Source organism: Coloeus monedula (assembly GCF_965178545.1).
Source record: "Coloeus monedula genome assembly, chromosome: Z".
In the NCBI taxonomy this organism is placed as follows: Eukaryota; Metazoa; Chordata; class Aves; order Passeriformes; family Corvidae; genus Coloeus; species Coloeus monedula.
Genome location: NC_138822.1, coordinates 60904628 through 60928550, shown reverse-complemented (window position 1 = coordinate 60928550; position 23923 = coordinate 60904628). Strand labels below are relative to the sequence as shown.

Below are 23923 nucleotides of genomic sequence, written 5' to 3'. Positions count from 1 at the left end.
GCCATGCTCACATTTCTGGCTAGGGTTCATCTAAATAGGGAAGTAGAGCTTGCAGCCAGCAGACCATGTTTTGTCTGCAGTCAGGCTGCAGGAAGCAGGTTGTAAGGCTGATGCATGCTCAGCATTACCTGCTTCATGTGAGAACATACCAATCCCTGAAAAATTCTTGACATGCTAAATTAAGCAAATCTTCCCAATTGAAATAAGTTACACTAGCGACGGCTGGTATATGAGGTATTTTTCCAACACAAACCATGCTGATTTACAAATCTTGCCTCCACCAATATTGCCACAATATGCGCCTGGCATCACTGGAACATTAGCAAGATTCCTTATGCATGTTTAGTGCCTGGCACATCCTTGTCTCCAAACATTATATAGCACAAGCTTGTTAGCTTGCTTCATATAGAAAATTATGCACCTTACCTCCAACATCATGGAAAAAAATGAAGGAAAAACTGAAGAGGAGAAGATATGGGTAAAACAGCATACACATCAATGGTTTCACTTCTCTTGGTCGGATGTTCCCTCCTTCCCCTGAAACAAGCTGTTTATTTTCTTTCCCAGCTAGCAGTGCAAGGTGCAGTAAGCATGAAGGTATGGTTAGGTTTTCCTGTTAGTTTAAACATGTCATTCTAAATTGCAGTACTTTCCTGGTTTAGTTTCTTCAAAAATCTACCACATTCTGCTTTGCTGCATGGCCATGCTCAGCAATGCATAGAATCATCAATTCACAGAATGGCTTGGATTGGAAGGGACCTTACAAATCGTCCGATTCCAACCTCCTGCTGTGGACGGATATTCCTTCCACTAGACCATGTTGCTCAGAGCCCCATCCAACCTTGGCTTGAACACTTCCAAGGACCGGGCATCCACAGTTTCTCTGGGCAACTCATTTCAGTTCCTCACCAACCTCTCTGTAAATTTCTTTCTAAATCTAATTTAAATCTACCCTCCTTCAGTTTAAAGCTATTACCCCATAACCTATCCCTGAAGGTCCTGATAAAAGTCTCCCCATCTTTCTTACCAACCTCCTTCAGGTACTGAAAGGCTGCAATAATGTCACCCTGGAGCCCTCTGCAGGCTGAACAGCCCCAGCTCTCTCAGCCTGTCCTCACAGGAGAGGTGCTCCAGCCCTCTGATCGTCTTCATAGCTTTCCTCTGAACATGGGCTAAAAAGCAGTCCTTCAGTCTGTAACTATAGGAAGCACAGAGGTAATGCTTTTCAACAAACGAGGAGCAGATGTCCATAGTTTCAAGATGGATCTGGATTTTGCTAAAAAACAAGACCATCCCTAATGTGATATTAAACAAAGTGAGACTGTAACTTGAGTATGTCCATTTGTGGCATCTTAGGCTTGCCAACTACATATAGATATATTTTCATCACTCATGTATTTAGAAAATGGCAAAACCTTGAGAGCAAAAATCTAGAGAAACCCCTGATAATGCAATACTTAATCATGCTTAAATCCATTAAGGATCAGACACAAACCAACAACAGGTCATGGTTAGAAAGTCTCTCACTGTCACACTGTATGCAGAAATATTAGGTCTTGTATCACTTATGCTGGACTGAAGACAGCTGTATCTCTTGGCAGATTTCTGTGGCAAATGCTATAAACAAATTCCTACTTAATTTGATTTCTATTTTCATGTACAGTCCTATTACCTACATGCTTGTTTCTAAAACTGAATTTCTGTTGTTTTTGCTTTAGTGTTCTTTGTAGTAAAAGACTGCTCCACAGAATGAAGTTAGCTATTGGTTAGCTAAACACCACAGCCATTTCAGTAGATATGGACACAGTGTAAAATGTGAAAAATGTCCACGCTAGGAGGGATAAAGGATATTTTCAAGTCCTAAATATGCATGATGACTAATCGTGTGCAAGAAAGCATGTTTGGAAACTGCATAACAAGATGATGAATAGACCTTTCCCATGTATTTTTTGGAGAATCATTGACTTATTGGGAAATAAAATCTGACAACTTTTTGTGAAACTAATTGTCAAAAATACCACATTCCTAACCAAGATGCCTAGCATACGCTCATGGTAGGAACACCAAAGGATAAGCTAGCTCCAGTTGCTGGAAATTATCTCCCAAGTCACACATTGCACCAAGCAATAGCTGGTTTTTGATTCCTCACATTCTGAAAACCATACAGACTGTTTTGAAGTGGAATATATAAAAACATAAAATTAACAATTTCAGTGTCCTGAGATACAAAATAATGCTAAGAAAATAGGTTCATAGATAATTCTAGAAATAATGACAAATAGGAGAAAAATAAAAAGCCTGGAAAGATATTTTCACTTTTTTTTTCAGGAACTACTGGATGGATGGAGTGGTTCCACATATAAGAATTTATTCAACCTGATAGATACAGTTCAAAATACTAAAATGGGATTTCTACAATAAACTGAACAATGCAAAGGATTTGTCTGAAAAAAGTTTATTTGAAAAACACTCAACAACTATTAGAAATTATTTTTCCCCTCTACATGAACCTATTTACATATACTATACATATTTATATATACACCTATATGCACATGCACAAACAGAATTTTAATTTGAATTGTGCATTACTATAACAGATCCATGAAGCTATGTATCATACAACAACCTGGTTAAAGGTTTTGCATTTTTTGGATATAATAGTCTTCTTTTTGTCTGCAATTGTGTAAAAATTAAACATGTATCAGACACGTTATCTCAATGCATGGCTAGTAATTTCCTGTAGACACTGTTATTCACATTAGTAGTCAACGTAGCCCTTCTACTACTAGTGGTAGACATCAACTGGCCACTGCTGTTACTACTGTTAGGATCAAAAGTCTTTTTACAATTGAAGAGACTGAAAAATTGTCTCTGATACTGAGAAGAAGCATAGTAGTAAATAAAGGGGTCAATGCAGCAGCTAATGCTGCTGATAGAGACACAGAGTAAATAGGCAAAGTAGAGATACTCTAAGCTGTTGTCATATGAAAAATGGATATAATGAATTAAGAGGAGAACATTTGTTGGTCCAAAGCAAATAACGAAAACAGAAAAGACAGCCACGCACAAGAGCAAGGCACGTGTCTTCTTGTTTTGCTTTGCAACAATGGTAGAAGAACTAAGACAGCGAATGATGCACACATAACAAACAGTAGAAATTATGAATGGCACTATGAAAAACACAGAAGAGAAGACAGAGAAGAAGTGAAGGTAATAGCCGTGAAGATCAGATTCTCTTAGCACGTCGTGGCAAGTAGTTATATTTAACTTGGGTATTTCCATTGTTTGCTCTCTTAGGAGAAAAGGTATAACCCCGGTTATCGCTACAAGCCATATGATGAAACAAACCAGTGAGGCACGAGTTAGCGTACGCCACCCCAGGGACTGCATGGGGTACACCACTGCTAAGAAGCGATCAAAGCTTATACTTGTCATAAGCATTATTGAGCAGTACATGTTGCAAAAGAAGGCAGCAGTGATGAAACGGCACATCTGAGGCCCAAAAACCCAGTCATTTCCAGAAAAGTGATAAACAATCTTAAATGGAAGCACGCTAACAAACAGAACATCTGCAAGGGCCAAATTCAGCATGTATATTACAGCTGGCTTTTCAATTTTCATCTTTTTCAGAAACACAAGTATCGCTGTAATGTTCAGAGGAAGACTCAGCACAAGCACTATGGTGTAAACTGAAGGAACAAAACGTGTCAGCCACGGACTAGTGAGGTATTTTGCTGTTTGAACTGACATCATTCGCTGCTCACGTAGGAATGATCCAGTCTGATTGGTGGCTCCTGGTCCAACTTCCAAGTCATTTTCAGTATCACCATCAACAGGTATAAGATCATCCCGCTCACTGGGAGAAAAAAACATGGAAAAACTTCTGATGCCTGGTATGCTGCTGTTATTTGGAAAGCCTGAAAAGTAAGAAAGTATTAAGATTAATAAGCCAATATTTAGATGGTATGGAGAAGTGAAAACATCTTTCAAGAAGGAAAACTAAGATTACTTTAGGTAAACAAAGTAATAAGGTTAATTTCTGATTCAAAGCACAGGTTGCCCACAGATCAGCCATTTTATTTTAGCTCCTCCTGCTACAAATTTGGGTAAGATGTCCTCCTTTGTCTCCTATCTCTTAGCTTGAAAGCTTTATTAGTAGTGATTCTAGCTATACATAAGGATCCAATCTAATCTATGCTCCCTTTAGGCAACTTTAACACAAACACAACAGGAAATTTGCCACCCTTGAACTGTCTAGGCCAGACCCTTCACACATTTTGTAAGAAATGAGATGCTGGCATAAATACTAGTACTCATACACAAAATTCCCACTAGAAGTACTCATCGCCAAAATCACAAAAAGTAAAAGTGCAATTAGAACATCATGGTTTTGAAATATTTCTGTGTGCTCTGGAGACATCTTACTTAACACTAAGGCTCCCATCAAGAAAGATGGCAGAAGTCTGCATGCAGTTTTCAAGGTAGATGTGGATCGAACTTTTGCTTGTAACAGAGAGGTAGCCACAGATGTTTGTATGCAGAAATATTTTTAAGACTGTCATTTTCAGTTTTGGCTTAATCTGCTTTGGCATAGGATAATTCAAGTGTACTGTGGGTAGACAGAAGTGAGAAAGTTACAACAACTCAAATAACTGGTCACCTCTTTGGCTGTAAAATTGGTCCTTTGTTGGATCCTAGACAATTAAAATAAAAATAAGGGTGTCTTAGCTCAGATCTGTGAGTTGAAAGTACATGGGAATTATTCATCTGTGTAAGGTGCTGCTTGCTGGAAGCAATTATTTGTTCTATAGTAACTGAAACCAATTTTTTAAACCAAAGCCTCTGAAGGAAGCAGACGGCAAAGAGAGGAGTGGCTGCAGCTTTAAGCAGCCAGTTACCTCCCTTTGTGCACAGGCAGTGAGAGAAGGGCCCTACCCAGCATGGATTTTTGTGAAATTCAGACTTGAATATGGGAGGAGATTAGAGGACTGGTAAGGCAATTTGGTGATTTTTTTTTAAAGCTGCTGTGCTTTATGTACCATGCTGTGCCACAGCAGCATTCTAGGGCCAGAGAGACAAAACAAGGGAAGTGTTTGAGAGAATAGTTTTCATATGCAAAGTGACTAGACTGCAACCTCTGCCGGTCAGAAAACAAAAGATGCTGGATGAGAATCTCAGCCTGGGAGCTTGTTACACAGACTGTAGTAGGAATGATTTAGTTTGAAGCAGAAATTACAGAAGCACACACAGAGATTCAGTGTTTGCACAGAAGGTACTAAACGCATTTATACAAGGGTCTACTCTGTTTTTTAAAAGAGAACACGAACAACAGGCAGAACTATAGAGCCTTAATCTTTAACACTTCTTTAGAAGTTTAGTCCAAGCAGTTGGATGGCTCAAAGAGTCAGCTCCTAGCTTGGCGGTTAAGTTGCAGCACAAGTCCTCTTGTAACAACACCTCTAACTTCAGCCTGTGGCTGACATCAAAGAGTTAGGAGATTTTCTGTATTTAATGATCATTGCAATAGAAGTGTCACAAATGACACCACTGGTCTTCATCTCTTTTGGGAGGATTATAACTATACTTGAATGAAAAGAATCCCCATGATTTCTTATGCCCAGAAGCTTGTCTCCATGGTAAAGACAACAGTAGAACTGAGGAAAAAATCTGTTAACTGTACTTATTGTATCTCCAACACAAAAGTTTTATGAATTCAAGACTTTGAATGCTAAGAATATGTATTTCTAAACCAGAAAATAATTGAAAGAGAAGACAGTGATGATTTTAGTCCCCCAAAGGTCTACATGTTCTTTTTGCTTTCTCCATCACTGAAGAACAGTGTGGAGAACCAAACAAAGAGGTGACATGGTTTCATGTGAGGAAGGTATGTTTTTGGGAACACAGATATAAACAGACTTGAAGAGAGGGAAGGTAAAGCCTGGCATTAGGTACTTGTGTTGCCAAGACTATCACTGCATGACATGGTAACTGAGGCACCAGCACCTCTCTCATCCCAGTGTCCCTGAACTTTGAAGGACCTGAGCTGTGCTACAGTTTCACGCTTTAGAGAACTAGCAGTCCAACTCAGTAAGAGCCACTGACCCTTAATGACTGAGGTCAAGTCACTTAGCATGGATGCCCTGGGTGATAACCTGACCACTTCTCATTACTAACTCCTAACTGAGAACAGTATAAAAATAGGCTGCAAGAAAAATATGCTATGATTGGGTCAGGTGCGTTTTACTGACTACCAGCCTTTGTCTTAGCTATTGCTTACAATTAATTGAACACTGCTGATATTCTTGGAGTCATCTTATTTACATCTTTATCAGATGAAAGGATTAGAGTCACTTTTACTCCATTATAAAAATTTTCTAAAAATAGCATCCTATTACAATAAATTGGAACAAAAAATTTTATAAGTAATTTAAGTTCAGTTAAAATTCTCTGGCCTAATACTCTGGTGACAACTAGGTGTTCTTTGTGTAAGCAGAGACTTTCTAAGTTCAGAGTTGAACTCAACCTTCATTCTGTCAACATCACCTCCATGCTTGTGGTGATGCAATGTTTTTATTGTATTTTTGTATGTTCTTTGTACCCTAATGGTTCGTCCCTACCTTCCCCACTTCTACTCCCAGTTGGTCTGTCCCAGATCCAAGACGCTCCCCCGGTGCTCCAAAAATGGTTATCCCCTCCCTTTGTTCGGGCACCTGGTTCCCCATCAACCACCCAAACCCCTCCCGGAGTTCTGGACTGTTCTGTGTCTGTCACCCGAGCCCTCCCTAATTACCCTTATATGGTCCCTGTCAATCCCCTGAGACCCTGCCCCCTTGGATACCTCCCCTCTTGGAAATCCCCTAAACCTCCATGCCCCATCGGGGCATGTGACCCCTTTCCCTCCACCCCTCAAGACTATTGGTCCGCGTAAATGTCTATCCCTGTCCATATCTCTCCCCCAAAGACCCCTATTGGTCCCCTGTCAGGTCATCCCCGTTGTAACACCTCCCTTTATAAGTTGTTGCACAGATGTGATCGGTGCCTGTGCTCCTTGGACTCCCTTCCGGCAATAAACCTGAAACTGTATCCAAAGGCAAGCCTCCCCGCAACTTTCTATCCTCTCCCTCATCAGGGCTGCTGACAGCCGCAGCACCTGGAGCTTCAGCTCCCCTGGGCAGAGCTGAACTCCAGAGGAGCAGCTTTAAAGCCTCGAGCCTTCAGCTGCTCCCTACTCCTGCCGCACACCACAGGTGCTGGCTGGGCTGAAGATAGCGATCACTGTGACACATGCTGACTCCTGTATGCAGTCCATGTCCCCATCTTTAACTTAGATGACACGATGTACTACTTGAAAGCCAGCTTTGTGGAAAAATGTAATGAGGCACAACACTTGATATTTCTGTTACACTTGATAATACAACACATGGTGATCTAAACTTTCTTGATGAAACTAAATTTAATTTGAAAACTTGACAGCCACGTATTGGTTCTTATCCTTTACCAAGCTGCTTGTAGGACACAGTGTCTCTGTAATTCCAGGAAAAACAGTGTGCACTCCATACTTTCTGAAACAGACAGGAAGATAGATACTGTCCTGAGACTTTTTATTCCTTTTGTGTCAGTACTTATACCACAAAGCTGAAGATAAAAGAGATTTATGCACAGAAGAGAACAGGATGAAATTATGTCATATTATTTCAAAAGATCTTCATGAACCTTCACAACAAACAAAAAGGTCAGTACAGGAAACAGACATTACCTTTAAAATGGGTTAGTACAAGACTGCCAATATACAGCAGGTCTACAGAAAAGATTTTGAATGTACTGTTAAATAACTACAACTATACCAGAATCTGTGAAACAATTCCTTCTAACTGTTTTCAAGCTACAGATATCACATGATATAAATGATATCTGTATCTACTTATTCACCACAGCTTACTTATTTTTTAATAATTCAAATAATGTTAGGAAAAGAGAGGTAAAGCTTGTATAATGATCATAAGTGTTCAAAGGGTCATCTTATTTTTCTAGGCTGTCATCCAGTCCAGAAGTAATCAAGCTTGGTGGATTTCTATTTTTATGACTAATAGTAACTCTGTCATGTCAGCAGTGAGAGTAACAGCTCTATCGAAATACCTACAAAATTTAAACATGTATGAAAGAGTAAGATGAGTAAACTATGAACAAAGAAAGAGCAGGATAAAGCATTGAGGTTTTATCCTTGTGGTGTGTGTAGTCAGGACACTAAATGACATGCAGAAAGTCTTTTCTTTGCCTCCAACAAGTACTTCAAAAGGCAAAATTACATAGAATCAGTACAACATTCAAGTTGCCCAGAATGTTCTTTTATTGCCTGTGGTTTTTGCATCAATTCTCCAACAAGGACATAGAGGAATTATGTAGAAAGCTCAGTACATTTGTGATTGTCTAATTTTAACAATCTACACTCTGTTGTTTTCCATCAAGAACTATAGATATTGTTCATCTCACAATCAGAATACACGTATTCTGCTTACTCCAACGTTTTGGGGTTTTTTTAAAATACAGAGATATGTTGTAATTTCTTTTCATGTCTACCTTCATATGCAAGGAACTACTCTGCATACTATTCTGTGGAAGAATTACAGAGCAAAAATACAGAGCAAAAAAACCCCAATCTTACAAAGCACTCTTGAGCTCCAGAAGAAACTTGAAAAATATTTCTGTAGGTCTATAAATATGGACAAGATGTTACAAACGAGCAGACTTCATATCCCAAGGGATATCTTTGATGTGAGAGACTAAAGAATAGGCTCCTACACAAGCCGGTTAAATATGTTCCTATGTGCTGCTGGACAACAATTAATACTGATTTCTGGGCATTACTGGTGACAGCTGTATACTAGCTTATAACAAAAAGGTTTCTTTTATCTCCCCTGTGTATAACCCAAAGCGATAAGCATCTAGAAGCTAAATTACTCAGTGGCCCAAAATTAGACACTTGAAGGCAGACTGTGAAGTGCATGCCAGACACATTAATCAACAAAATAAGACACAATCTTGTAGGAGTAATGACAGTTACTTGCTTTTATAAAAATAAACACTGAATTGGTTATGAGTCCACATCTCCATTTATACAGAATTCATTATTAGATCACACAACTGATGTAGTAGCAACCTGAACACATTTTCCAGAAGTATTGTTTTCTTGCAACTTTTTACTTTCCTTTCTCAACACTTTAACTACATGTGCTGGCTTCAAACAGTGACATCCCTCTATCTTGCCAGCAGTGTCCCAAGGCAGGGAAGTCCATGCAAGTTCAGACCTTAGGCACCTCAGCAGCACCTGGTCAGATAATCTGCAAACACTTAAAATCAACCTACTGCCAAACTAGTGCTTTTTCACCTGCCCACAGGAACAGCACAGGTCAGTAATGTGGTGGTAACTGTGCATACTGGTGGAGGGGGGAAAAGCAGGAGAGAAACTGGAGGTCCAAGGGCAGAGCAGACCTCAGGATACAACAATGCAGGGCAACAGGAATTAAGCACATTGTGGTAAAAACAGGGAAGGTATCTACGACAGTGGGGAAATTATATTCTTACAATGAGAGTGAGCACAAGAAGAGAAGAAGATATATTCAGATGATCAGGTTTTATTAGTTCTGTTGTGCATCAAGTAACTGGAAGAATAGCGCCCAACAGTGCAATCCTTTTCCTATCATTAACATGTATAGTTTATCTTTCACACCACCACCCCCTTCTTTTTAAAAGATATTTTCCTTAGGCTTCCCATATAAACATGATTTTGACAGCTTCATTCCAACTTGTCCTTGTGCCAAAATGTTGTCTAGCAAGAATTATTTGTCCTCCCTGATGCTTCCCTCCCAGGATAAACACTAGGTCTATCCTTTCAGTTTAGCTCAGTAGTCAATGTGTGCTATGCTCTGAAGTTTCCTCTTATCTGCTCCCCTAATCATCCCTTTTACATACGTGTGACCTGAGCTTTACTGCAGGCCGTCTCATGGGACTAAGTTATTTCTACAGCAGCACTACCACCACTAGCTGATCAAAAGAAATCTCAAACTGAACCAAGCAAAATAGTAATAAGAAAAAGCCCTTTGCTAATCTCTAAATGCATAGCTCTTCATACTGCTGTACCTCTACCATAAACTGTGAGGTTATGTGCATGCCTGTCTTCTCTCACCTTCCTCCTCTCAGAATCTCCATTGTCTAACAAGCTCTGAGCTGGACGGATCCATGGGCTCACTAGTTAGGGTACTGATGATGCTATTAGTGAATAACCCTGAAAGTCATCTACTTGGGGTGGATATTCTGAACTTCTGTGCTGGCAGGTCTTCCGAAATTTGCACCGCCTAGAAATTCAGCTAGCACTCCCTCTTCTTAAGTTGTTAATGAAAGGCAATGCTAGTTTTTTAAGAGAATCCACCAGCAAGTCTCGCCAGTCTGGTCCCTTATTTTCCACCATCACCTGCTGCTGCCTGCCCGCCTCCTTAGCTACGGCGTCACTCCGCCACCACCACCAGCCTCTCGCCACCGCTGCCATGAGCACAAAGAGCCGGGTGTAACAACGCCGAAGAAAACTCGGCCCGAGCTCGCACTGCAACTCCCAAGCGGGAGGCCCCCGACCCGGCTACGTGCAGGCACACGGTGCTGTGCGCTAGGGCGCTTTTTGTTTATTCCCCCCGTTCCCCCGGGGCTCGTGCCCGGCCCCCGCCTGCCCGCGGACCCACCTGGCCGGGGCGCGGCGGCAAGCGCCGGGCAGCAGAGCAGCGCCAGGGCGCACAACAGCGCCCGGGGCTGCATGGCCGCGCGTCCCGCCCGCAGGCCCTCCGTCCGTCCGTTCGTCCGTCCGTCCGTCGGTGCGGGCAGCGCGGGGCTGGCGAACGCAGCCCACAGAAGGCTGAGGCCGGCGAAGGGCCGCTCCGGGACCTCCTCCTGCCGCGCCGCTCCAGTGCCGCGAGGGGGCTGCGCGCCGAGGGGAAGGAAGGGGAGGAGAAGGCGGGGGCCAGCGCCCGCCGCCCCCGCGGGACAAAGAGCGCAGCCAGCAGCCCCCGCACCCAGCTGCGACACGGGAAGCGGTGGCGGGCTTGGGCGGGCTGAGAGGTCAGGAGCTCCAGAACAAAGGGTTGTGCTCAAGGAATTATTCTAAGCTAAGTTTGCCAAATTTGCAGTTCGAATGCCTCACGGGAGCAATTCCAAGGCCAGATGAAATGCCGGCATTACTCACAGCTGAAAGATCACTCTGATTCAGAAAAGCCCCTTACAATTGATCTGCTTTGTATAAAGGAGATGACGTCCAAGCTTGCTTGTATTGCATGGGTTCAGTAAACTGTCTGCTCTACAAACACAGGGCAACCCACAAGTGATTCATTGCTCAGCCCTGCAGACCTGTCTGCTGTTCCAAAATCCCCGACAAAGTGGTGCCACTCCCCAGTCCAGTGGCATGTGCCATGGACAAAATTCGGAAAGCTTGTGTACTCCTTTAGTGACTCTCATGAATCAAGAGGTGGTTGAAAACTAACCTACATGAAAGTTATGTAGGAAAATATTTCGGTAATTTTGCAGTTATTATTTAGACTCTTTGCTTTAAGAACATCCCAGTGATATTTAAGTGCTTTGTATTTATCAAGCCTGTAAGACAGTCAGAAGCGTTACAAGTGGACATTCTGGCTTGCTAGGGTGTGCTGTCCTTGCCTCAACTGTATATCCTTCTGTTTACAGCAGTACAGGCAAAAAACGGGAAGGAGGGGAAAGCTGAACTTGTATGTATGAAGTGCCTTTATTACTGCAGAAGCACTGACCTTTGCTTTTAATGGAGAATAAAAACCATGAAAAACAAATTCCCCTAATCATAAGTACTGGTTGCCAGTAAGTTCTATGTCTCTACAGTGTTCCTCTCATAGTCCCACTAGCTATAGCACGGTTGGAGCTGACTCCATTTGTATAGAGCAAGAAATAGATCTGTGTTTTACAGCTGGCCAGCCTTTCTACACCTTTATCATCCCAGATGCTCTAGGGAACCTAGACAAAATACCTTAATTGAACTATTCATCTGTTTAGACAAGACCTTAATCAGATGTAATCATTTTATCTTGGAAGAGAAAGTGAAGTTCTTGGTCATTCCTGTGGTCTCACAGTTCTATAAGCATACATAAAGGTTGCTCTTGTAACTTCCTAAACCCAAAATAGAACTAAAGTATAACAGATAATTGTAAAAATTACTCAAGATCTCAAAAAAGCATATATTTCCAGTATTTTTCTTACATTTCAAGAAGCCTTAACCAGTGGGCCCGTGCTTGAGGAATAAATTAGTTTACAGAGTTTGTGAAACATATGAAGAGAAACTCAGATGGAAGCTCCAGGGAGTGTTTTAGTCACAGACATTATAAACAGTCATAGGTCTATGTCCTTTCATCTTTGTAAACTAGTTATTATAAATAAAGCAAGTAAATAAAAACCATGCTTGTTAAATTTTGTGTCTGCATGTGAAACCCAAGTTTATGTTTTGTAACCTTTAATTTTGTGAATCATCTTGCTCCTTTCCTCTCTCAAAATCAACTTATTGTAACAGAGGTGAAGAGTTCATGACATCTAAAGCTTTAAATTCTATTTCTTGCACCTTTTTCAGAGTTTTGGTTTTTCTGGCAGAAGTATGTTACAGAAAAAAACTTCATTTCTGTTAAACACACCAAGTCTACCAAAAAAAGTCTGTACCTATCTAGTGAGACTGCTACATCATTAGTGTTTGTGAAAGGACATCTTTCTGCTGCTCAATACACAGATTACCCTGGTGCATGTCAGAGGTGGGTAGTTACTGCTGAAAGATGAGTGTAGAAACATACCACAGGAGGGGAAATAGGTCATCTAGGAAGAAGGTTGTCTACCTAGTTATAAACTTTATGAAATCATATGTGACTGCCAGTGTTTCAGTTTTCTGGGAATGAAGGTTGTTTTACTCCTGTATTCTTTCAAAAGAAAGATGGACAGCTAAAGGAGGGCCACAGATAAGTGCAAAGTGAAACAGAGCAAAGCTAGTGCTTGTATTGGTGTTTCTGTGTGCCTGGCCTAAGCAGAAGGATGTTCTACAATTCCATGGATAGTTTTGGATCTTCAGAGGCCCTTGAAAATGAAAAGTTCCAAAATAAACTAAGTTAGCTACCAAGCACTCTTAGTCAACTCTAAAAACATGTGATAGAAAAATGCACACTGCGGGGTTAACAGACTAAGATGATAGTCTATTATAATTTGTTTTCACTACCACCAGTTAAGGAGGACAAAGTTGAGAGATAGGCAAGTTGTCCAAGGAAAGATCCATTTTCTCCTGTAGTGACAACTGATGCAGAGGCCCTATTCAGTTGCACTGGCTTTGTTTCTCAGCTTTTGAACCAGCAATACAAGTCTTTCCACACCACCATTTCATGACTAAAACTGGTTTCAGCAAATCCTATCTATTGTTGAAGTCCCCACATTGCATCTTGCAGTAGCTTCTAAAAAGCCTGTCTTTTTGTTGTACGTAGTAGCTGGCAGCAGCATTGGGTGATAACAGAATCACTTTGCTCATTTATGTGGTACTTCACACTACCATCAGTCTTACATGGAGATAGAAAACATTGTGGTCAGTCCTGTTTATCAGGGTTCGTAGTATTGTTCAGTGACAAGGCCCTAAACAGAACTAGCTAATTAAGGAAAAAAGCTTACAAAGGAGTTTAAAGAAATTAAATGGAAATTACTCTTTGATGTGTACTAGGAAGAACAGGAAGCCCAGGAAATAGTCGGAAGAGGGGAGTGCTGGCACACAGACTGTACCATTCATACTTGTCATTACATCGGGATCAAAGACGCTTTTCTAAGCTTGCCTACACCAGGAAATAACTGAGAAACGTGCTATTTGCTTTAGAACCAGGCAGATTCTAGATGTGTCAAGTGTATTACACAAAATTGCATATCCAGGAGTACCTTACTCCCCATAAAGTCTGTGGGGCTCTGGCATGTCTCACCAGCAGAACTCCAGGCTTTTGGCAAGTTACCTCAAGAATCTGGTTTTAGAAGCAACATCACACCTGTTGCAAACTTAGTGCTCAGCTAGAATTTGTTAAAAATATTGTGACTAATCAAGTCTGTTGCAAACAGGGGAACAAAAGATTGGAAATTTAATTCATATTTAAGTAAAATTCACTTCTCTTCGGAAGGAAAAGTGAAGCGCTGTTTTTGCTTTTCCATCCAGGGTATCAATACTGCAGCATTTATGGCATGTTAAAATGACTTATACATAACCAGCTAAAAGAAAAATGGAAACGTGGGAGTTTTTTAATCCTTTAATTAGGGATAGTAGCTGTTTTCAAGTAGTCATGTGTTCAAACTTAATGTCATGCATAAATTAATATCTCTGGTAAATGTAATAATTTCTTCAGCTTGTGTAACACCACACGTCAGTTAGTGTATCAGCTAAGCTTGTAATCCATATATATGCCAGTGACTTAACACTGCTCTATTCCCATACCAGAGTTAATACTTATTTAATATTTGCTTTTATAATTCATTCCAGAATGTCTCACTGCCTGTCTTTTGAAGTGTTTGCCACAAGAAAAGTAAGAGAAGGAAGTATTTTCTATTGGTCACATTACCTGTGGTACACACTTTTGCTCTGTAGGTATAAGTGACAGCCCCTAAGCAAAGTCATCATCACATTCAATGGCATAAAGGCCATGAAGTCTTCACTGCTGAGCAGCTTTCCCTAAGTGTACCGAGGACAGTCAGGCTTAATTACATGCAATTTTATAAAAGCACTGAAAGAAGTTCTTTCAGTTACCATCTAGACTGCAGCTTTAATGATTCTTTGAAATGAAATTTAGGGACTAAGCCAGTTTAATTAGGTAATGTTTATTTTACACAGAACAATCTCCAAAGAATATTTTAAAAACCCAATCTAAATACTGATTTTATTGCATTTATTTTCTTACAAAAAAAAAAAGACAGACAGGCACAATTTACGTATTCAAATACTTCAAACTGAACAACTGTTCGCTATTCAGATTTCCCCAATACCACTCCAAAGGCTGTGAAAGTAGAAAATGTCATTTTGCATGAAGCAGTAGTGCATTTAGTAGGAATGAATCACAAAATATATTTTTGTGAAGTAAGTCGTTATTGTCACTTTATAATTACCTATAAAATTTTTTGAATTGCACAATAAGTTTGCTTTGCAATTGACAAATGCCACAAAATAGGCCTAGTATGTAACTAAATATTTGCTCAAACTATCCCTTAGAAACAAATTAGGTTTTCTTTTGGTAAATACTTAAAGTCTAGTATTAACTATATTATATATCTGAGGTAATTTAAAAATGTTTCAATAGGAAGAGGTTTATATATTCAACTAAATTCAATTTCTGCCTACCTTTGTATCTATACAATAGCTGTGTGTCCTAAAGAATATTCTGATTTAAAAATACCAACACCAATGAAATCTGGAACTGTTTAAATGAATCGATTTTCCTGGTTATATATCTGAGGTAATTTAAAAATGTTTCAATAGGAAGAGGTTTATATATTCAACTAAATTCAATTTCTGCCTGCCTTTATATCTACACAATAGCTGTGTGTTCTAAAGAATATTTTGATTTAAAAGTACCAACACCAATGAAATCTGGAACTGTTTAAATGAATCAATTTTCCTGGTTTTCTGTTTTGTTATCAATGCTGAAAAGGCACTGCCTACATTATTCGGAACATTTGGTGTTTTAGGGTGTGTTTTTTAAAGTTAAAAAGCATCCAACGACAAACTTCAAACAAATGTTTATAAGCAAAAAAATACTGAATAAACTTCCCACTGATTGATGAAGTCCATGATATCTGAAAATACTCATTTTCCATAGAACTTCTTAGTCAACAAGAATATAAGCAAATTCACATTCACTTTAGCTTGATCAAACATTTTCATTACAGCCACACCTTCATACTGCATCTGAAGCAAATCCTGAAATGAGAAAAAAATCATTAGTGTCTGTCTAAATCCATACCTTACAACAACAAGATGTGATAAACATCACCAACTCCAGGTTCTTCATAACTTGAACAACTTCAAGCAACCATTGGGATACGTGTAGAAAACATTATGTGTCCTCTAGATCCTAAGCTGTAGATGGTCAGTAACAGCAAACCAAAAGAAATACTGTTTTCTGTATACTTCCATTTTCTTTTAGTATGTCCTGCTTGCCACTGAACTAATGTGGGGTTTGATTTCATGTAGGTGTCCCAAGATAAACATTAACTCAATGCCCATGCCCAGCATCCTGCAGAAGTTACACTGTTATTCTCCACATGATCTGCTGCTCTGCACTGATTGACTAGTTCATGCATATATGTGAAAAAAATACTGAAATAGTTTTTCAGGAAATGCAACAGCAACTATATAGCAAAGTAACAAAATTCAAAGCTGGAAATGAAGGTGCACTTTTTCCATCTCAACTCCTAAAAATTTTGCTTTGATTTCAAAGTCACCCACTTCTTCTCCAGGTGTGATATCAAACATCACGTTCTTAAACCTTGAAAGAGGAAAAGTAATTGAATACCTGGGCTGTGCAGTTTCATATAGTCCAGAGATAGTTTTGGGGAAAAAGCTTGCAGAACATGGAAGAACTTTGACCACAAGCAGTGTTGTTGCTGTCAAAAGAATCACTCCATCTCTCCCTGCACTGCACTCCATGCAGTGTCTTCTTAGAGACTTTCTGGTGTACAGGTAGGATGAAATACAGAATTCTGAAGTCATTTGTAATGGAGAAACAATACAAAAAAACCCCCCAAAACAAAACAAAAAACCAGCCAAACAAAAAAAAAGGCTGTGGGAAGTTCAGTGAACAAATCAGATCAAACATCCAGTGGATAGAAACAGGACAGCCAGATTTTCTTTCTACCATGCCCAACTGTCTCTTTGCAGGTACATATTTACCTCATGTGGCTTCTTCTACCTGATGAATCCACTTGGAAAAAAACAAACGAACAAAAAAACCTGGAAAAAAAAATTTCATGCAGAAGGTGGATGGGAAGGTGCAAAGAATGGAAGACTTTCACTACCACAGCCTCAATATGGATGAATACAAAATGGATGTTAAACCACCACATCCGTTCACTCTGCCATAGTGAGGAAGAGCTTAAAACCTGGGGTTTACTAAGTTATTTGAAAATGACTGGTTAATATATGAAAAAAATTGCTACAGCTGCTTAAAAAGGTGGTCATAAATAACAAGTCTGCTGCAAAACTTGTACTTGTCCATGTAAGCTGGTGCTAGGGCTGGCTTGTTAAAATATTTTCCCAAGGTAATCATAGAGCAAGGTACAAAGTAAAAAAATAATTACAACAATTAGATTGTAGCGTCCTTCTGAATGCAAAAGTCTGAGGTAATTTTAGCTGTGGCACAGGAAATTGTTAAGATTTCTTTCATCAAAAGCCAGACCCCTTCAGAAATCGTTGATTAGAAAATGCTTGGAATTGTTTTGTACTGCACTTACTGATTGGTTTGAAGATCTTCAGTTTCTAGGATGACACCTTTTTCATGAAGTTTTGCAGCTGTGTACTTTAGTGAGGTCTGTTTCAGTTTTTTGCTTCCCTTCACTTCCTCTTTTCCATCTAATTTAATTGACCTCCGTAAATTTCTGGAAAGAGAACAAGAAAACTTGCATTTGATGTGCCTGTCAGATCTTTAATACTTCAGCTACTCTTCTAGCCATATTTAACTTTCTTTCACTCTTTTTTGAACTCCTCTAAAAAAACAGAATTAACATCCCAAAAAATCTAAGAGGAATTTTGAGCATGCAGTGAATCATCTAAACATCTTGCCAATGATTTTTAATCATCTTTTAGCACTTTTTTCAATTCTGTTGCGAAATGCAACCCTGATCCTAAAGGGTCCGCAATCCCCAGTTTAAAAGAGCAATTTGTAAACTTATGGCGACATAAATGTTAAATGCTCTGTAATTAGAGATAATTTTTGGATCAATGAAGTGTGCACTAGGAAAATTCCTACTCATGTCATCATCATGTCACTCACAACATCAAAATGTTTTCATTTTGACACTTTGGTGGCATTGGTAGGGGGGATTGCTTTCAAGTAACTGCATCATACCTGAAAGGTAAATTATTTAGGCATTTATTTCCTCCTTTTCCATGCTAAAGACAAACCCCAAACCTTTTAAAGAAGGAAGAAACCAATAATTATTTCCCAAAGCTTCATGAACTCAAAGCATGCAAATGGATCTGCAAAGTAGCACCAATTAAATACATTGAAAACATCTACACATCTCAGACTTCTCTTTCTCAAAGGAAGTCTTAAATAAATGCAAGACTTCAGTTTCCAGATGCTGATGCAGTTTACAACTCTCACAGACCTTTTGTAGATTGTCAATCTGTTGGAATCAAAACTTTAAACTACAGATTATCACCTGATCTCCCTCTTGTTAGAACACACTAAAAGACACATTAGAAGACAAAATACTCACTTTCTTGTTAAGCTGTCTAAACAAGTTTTTATATAGGTGTTGTAATAATTAATTTGTTCCTCATAAAATGCTGTCTTGGAGTTAAGTGCATTCAAAGTCTGCTGGAGTTTCACCAGTTCAGCTTTTCGATGACGTCTGTATCTTCTTTGATTCCGGATATCCTAAAAAAATGTATTAATGTAACTGTTGTATTTATTTGAAATTTTAAAAAGCCTCAGTTCATAACCATTCAAATTTGTAATTACACAATCTGACTTAATTACTGAGAGAAAGCACGAACTATCATTTTAGTTCTTAAAAGAACAGTACCTGTAGGGAGTCCTACAGTTTACCTGGCAATCACATTGCTACTCATATGTACAAGCAGTGGTATATTGACAACTTTGCTGTTCTGCAGAGCCTAAGAGACCCAGAACGCATAAGGAAGATGTCATTGTTGTGCTGAAGATAATTCAATATACTAAGATTCTTATGGCCAGAATGGGTTGTGAATGTGGAACAGGATTTGTTGACAACAGTCCCTGTGCTTTATGACTGTCAGGATGGGCACCACATCGGCCCACTATTCTTGTGTCCTGCCCAACCACAGCAGATCAGCATTAATACCAATCAGATAATATTTCACAGGGGTTTGAGTCTTTTGAAACCTTACCAAGACCACAGCCATTCTTAATTGAAACACCACTGAGTAATTCCAATTACTGTTAAGATATACAAAGTTATATTGAAACACATTACAGGGGAGGAGTTAAATCATCATCATCAAATTCAATATCAGATTTGGATAACAAAGGTTGCAGTTGTATATTATTCAGTTCAGGAAGTTATGCAGGGATGTACTGTCTTTCACTTACTTTGCCAGGAAACAAAAACAATTTGCTTCATATGTGGATTGAGTAGTTTAGGGTAGCATTCCCTGAAAAATATGTATTTTACTTTTCTAACTGGAACGGATTTAGGCTAGATGCTGAAAAACCATTGATATACAGCGAAACATTCCATTTACCTTAGCGATCTCATTTATAATTTCTTGGTACTTAGTTGCTGAAGACACTAGTCCTGCTTGTTCCAATGTCCGGAGATTTCTCTGAATTTTCCTTTTCTTTGTTCTATCGGTAGCTGTCCATCTTCAAAAATAGCCTGGCTGTTCTTCATTTTCTCTGGAGTTTTTGAATCTAAGATGGCACGTTTTTCTACAAGTTTCAAGTTCTCAGATTCCTGGGGAAAAAAAAAAAAAAAAATCCAGAACAGTTATTTTCCAGATTTTGATAACTGTTAGATGTTCAAGTACATTGAATTCTCAAAGGAGATTATCAAAAATCAGGGTGCAGGCTTTATGTCCTATTACCACTTGGTCTCAAAGTACCCCATTTCTACTTTGCCTTTGGGCATATCTTAAGTATGTAGTGACAACACCTAGTTGTCACCTGGCTGTCGAGATCTCACAGGTGTTTCCTACACATGCACACACTGAGGTTAACTAAAATCTGCACATTATTAAGATGCAGTTTTTGTGTCAGTGTCTACAGGAAAGACTTCAACTGTGAGCTCTTCCCACTCAATTCCCATACTGAGGATAGCAGTAGTTCCCTGAGATTTGCTTGTATAGATTAAGCAAATAAACTAAAGGGTCAGGGAACTTGAATTACAATACTGAATTTAATGGGGGGGGGGTGTGGAATGATAAGAGTAGAAAGATTCACCTCAGGCTATTTGATTGTATTATAAAGTAGGAGAGAAAAGACCCTGCTCACAAAAAGTGTAAAGAAAATAATATCCTAGTCATCCTAGCTCACAGCAAGATTTATTTTTTCTTTTCCTCTGAAGCTGTTTTCAATTATACAGTTAAAAAAAAAAATTGCAAGCCTCATATTTTGGAAGACTCTAAATCTGCATAGTCTAAAGCCATCAACAAACAATTTCATTGTTATAACGTGATGGAGAAAGATATCAGAGATCTGTTAAGGCTTTCAAATAGCTATAATAAATTACTTTATTCCCTATTCAGTCACAGTATGGCACTTACCTGTTGTGCAGTGGCTGGTGTTTCTAATATTTCTGAGAGTGTATCCCCTGGTTGTGTTCGTATCACATCCACAATAAGTCTTTTGGTCCTTTTGAAAGGGATATATGGATATTACAAAACAGTTATCACTGGATCACTTGTACATGTCATTTTTTCAACAATAAAATTCACAAACTCCCTCTTTATTATAGATTCTTGGTAAAATTTGCTTTCTAGCTTTTTATGTTTCAGAGCTTCCCTTAATAGTGTTGAGTATCTGGTTTCTACACAGTCTGAATAGAGAAATACATGTAAGCTTCCCTCCATTTATTTTAGAAAACAGGTAACCAACTAGCACAGTAAAACAGTTACTGTTAACAAAAATACAAGCAACAACTTGCATGTGGATTTTAATTGTGATAATGACAAAACAGCAGACAGAAATGTAACCTTTGAAAAGCCCAAGCTTTTCACCATTCCATTAAACATCATATTTACTGAATAAAGTGGAAATGCACTCAAAACTGCTGAACTCTGAAGGAATTTATATTTGTTGCAGTGTGTTTACGCAAACCACTAAGGGCAGATATTTCTCTAGTGACAACAGACAAAGAGCATTTCCTTGCTAAAAAAGGGAAGCTGCTAGACTCCGATATGTTAACCATTTTTTTCTTGGTAAGAATTTATCTCATTCCTGTTGCCTATTCATTCATAATACTTCCGAGAACTTCCTGTTACAGAATTCTATTAATTTAGAGAACAGGATTACTGAAATAGCTCACTATTCTTAACAATTAACAGAAAATTAAAGATGCAGCATAAGTTTCCAAGGAAAATGTCTAAATACGGTCAAGATTTCTATGATAAAACCTAATGGTTTAAAGTGATAGTCTTCCTAGGTACAGTTACTTCTTCAGAAGTAAAGCTTCACACCATCTAATAAATCCAGAATACTTATTTCTGATTTTAAAAACCCCAAACAGCTTATTTGATCATATTTTAATTACAGCCCATATCTGCCCTCCTAGTTATTGGTGCTGTCTTTCACTTTCAATGTGAATTTCTGCCTTCACACGTCTGGTACATATAAGCATGGTAATAGAGGAGAGCAGCATCCTGTTCTTCCCCAGATTGTACTAGGATCTTAGAGTAGGCCAATCCCTTTTCTGGACAGCTTGAAATGACTTCAGAAGATGGGTGCCAATAATTCGAAATTAAGTGCTGTTATGTAATTAATTTTTACTATAAAGTAGACCGTATTCCGGAGTATCCCCATAGCCATTTTTTAATTTATTCACCAGACAAAATAAACACAATTTGCTTTCCTGGATAAAAGCATGCAGCATATGCACTATTCCTCCTGAAGTAACAGTTACATCCTTTTCAAATGGCTGATGACAGTATATCAGGGAAGTGTTTATTTTTGAGGGGGAAGAAAGGACATGGTAATACTCTCTGACCCTTACAAGTCTAGACTGCTTTGCATCTCTGCTTTCTCAAGGCTGTGGCATTTTAAAGCAGAGTGCTTTTATAGCTTCATGAAAAAACACTTACTAGGTTAGGTAATGATGCAGTCATGCTCCAAAACACAAACGGCAATATATTTATTTTTCTGGAAGAACTGACAGTTCACCTGACTTTGGCAAAAGTTTGAATAGCACTGAACACAAACTGGCTTTTGAAAACTGAATGCACTCAGCACCTCAGAAATGCACTTAGGCAGGGCAGTTGTCAAAAAAATGTTAAAAAAAAAAAAAAGTAAAAACAAAACAAAAAGCATTGCCAGAATATGAAGGTTGGAGCAAAACTTACTTTATCATCAGACTTTTGAGATCCTGATCTTCACTTTCCCATAACTCATATCTGCTTGTTAGAGACAGTGAAATCTCTGTTTTTGCAAGTTGATTTAGTGTGCTTTCCCTGTTGGGGTCATTGGGATCAACAGCTCTTTCCCCTGAAAGGAAACATTCAAAACCATAACTTAGCTATTTATAAGCCCAATTACAGTATTTTGGAAATCATGCCAATCCTTGCTTTTCAGGCTACTGATGTGCAAAACTTTTATGTTGTCTTCTCAAAGAATAATACAAACAATTTAACGTCCTTTATCCTAATATGCAGTGATAATGAAGAAGTGAAAGAGTAGCAGCTATGTTAAAAGGCTATTCACTTGAATGTTGGTGTTATCCATGACTCCTAGCTACTTTCTGAACAATTTGCTACAATTAATGCAAATTAAGTATCAGTCAAATGCATTACTTTCTAATAAATTTGCATGATCTCAAAAATGTAATTTTTATTTGGATAATTAAGTATCAAAAAAAAAAAAAAAAGGCTGGTTTTAGAATTTTCTATATACTTTTTCTAAGTTCTAGCCAACACTAGCAAATCTTAAGATTGGATTGTTAAAAAAATCCCTTGCATCCTATCTGCAGTTTAAGCACAACTGGATCATTCAAAATATTACTAATGTTTGTATTTTGAATTACATAATTCATTTTTAGAGTGAGTATTGCAGCTAGAAAAAGGTTCAAGTATAAGGTGCAATGTTACAATAAGTGTTTGGACAAAAATTTTGCAGTAAACAGAGAACCAGAAGCTATTGCTCTGAGAGACACAAGAGTATGAAGGCAAGCCTCTGTTTAATTTGGCCCCTAGAATGAAGTTGCCCATAAAGACAGAATACAGCATACCAAGGAAAGATTCTGTATCAGGAACAGGTCCCAGACCTTCCAGCAATTCGTTCAGCAGGTCATTAGTCTCAGTGGCAATGGCATCCTGGTGTTCCAAAAGCAGCTATAAACAAATGTGAATGAAATCATCATCCAGAAAAAGGTTTCTTGGTATCTTTATACTTGAAAATAAATCTGGAAACTAAAATACCAGGCATGATTGGGATTATGGAGGACCTTCCCAAGGCCAGGAAGCACCCTGGATTCTGGGCTAGAGTTTAAGGTTGCCCTTGCTGTAAAACAACAGCCTTGCTGTTGCTCCTCCAGGAATTGTCTCTGGAGTCCTAAATGTCACGGCTGAGCAGAAGATTTGCAATTAGGACTAACAAAGTCCTAATCATCACAGAATAAAGGGTGCTAATCCCAAGCAAAGCATTTTGGTGCTTCATCCTTAAACATGAAAAGGAATAAAGACAGTGTTGGTGGTTCACAGAAAGATACCTGTTTTCTGTATATCCATTCCAGTAGCTTACAATGTCAGTGATACCTTTCAGAAAGGACTGTATTTTCTAAGTGAGGAACCAGCTCTGCAGCAACCACTGCCCCTAATAGATATGCTATGCCAGTCACTAGACTCACTAAAAGGAGTACTTGATCAGGACTAATGTTCACATACAACTGCTGATCATTAAAATGCAGGTGTAGGTCTATTCATAATTTAGAAGAACAGGCACAAAGACAAGCCAGA

The 23923-nt window shown here is 38.8% G+C and overlaps 2 protein-coding genes across 2 annotated transcripts in view; both read right to left on the bottom strand.

Annotated features, from left to right (window-relative positions):
* Nucleotides 1-2718: 2718 nt before the first annotated feature.
* Nucleotides 2719-10806, bottom strand: F2R (coagulation factor II thrombin receptor; the record flags this gene model as incomplete). Its single annotated transcript, XM_082301211.1, has 2 exons — nt 2719-3920; nt 10734-10806. 2 exons carry the CDS (start codon nt 10804-10806, stop codon nt 2719-2721), a joined length of 1275 nt encoding a protein of 424 aa, XP_082157337.1.
* A 5059-nt stretch (nt 10807-15865) lies between these two features.
* LOC309585156 (ras GTPase-activating-like protein IQGAP2) overlaps nt 15866-23923 on the bottom strand; it is a gene marked incomplete at both ends in the record, with an annotated part of 114906 nt that continues 106848 nt past the window's right edge. The window contains 9 exon segments of the mRNA XM_082301688.1: nt 15866-15979; nt 16439-16547; nt 17512-17655; nt 18499-18659; nt 19505-19605; nt 19608-19716; nt 20525-20612; nt 22316-22457; nt 23197-23299. Of these exon segments, the coding sequence (XP_082157814.1) occupies nt 15866-15979; nt 16439-16547; nt 17512-17655; nt 18499-18659; nt 19505-19605; nt 19608-19716; nt 20525-20612; nt 22316-22457; nt 23197-23299 (1071 nt within the window).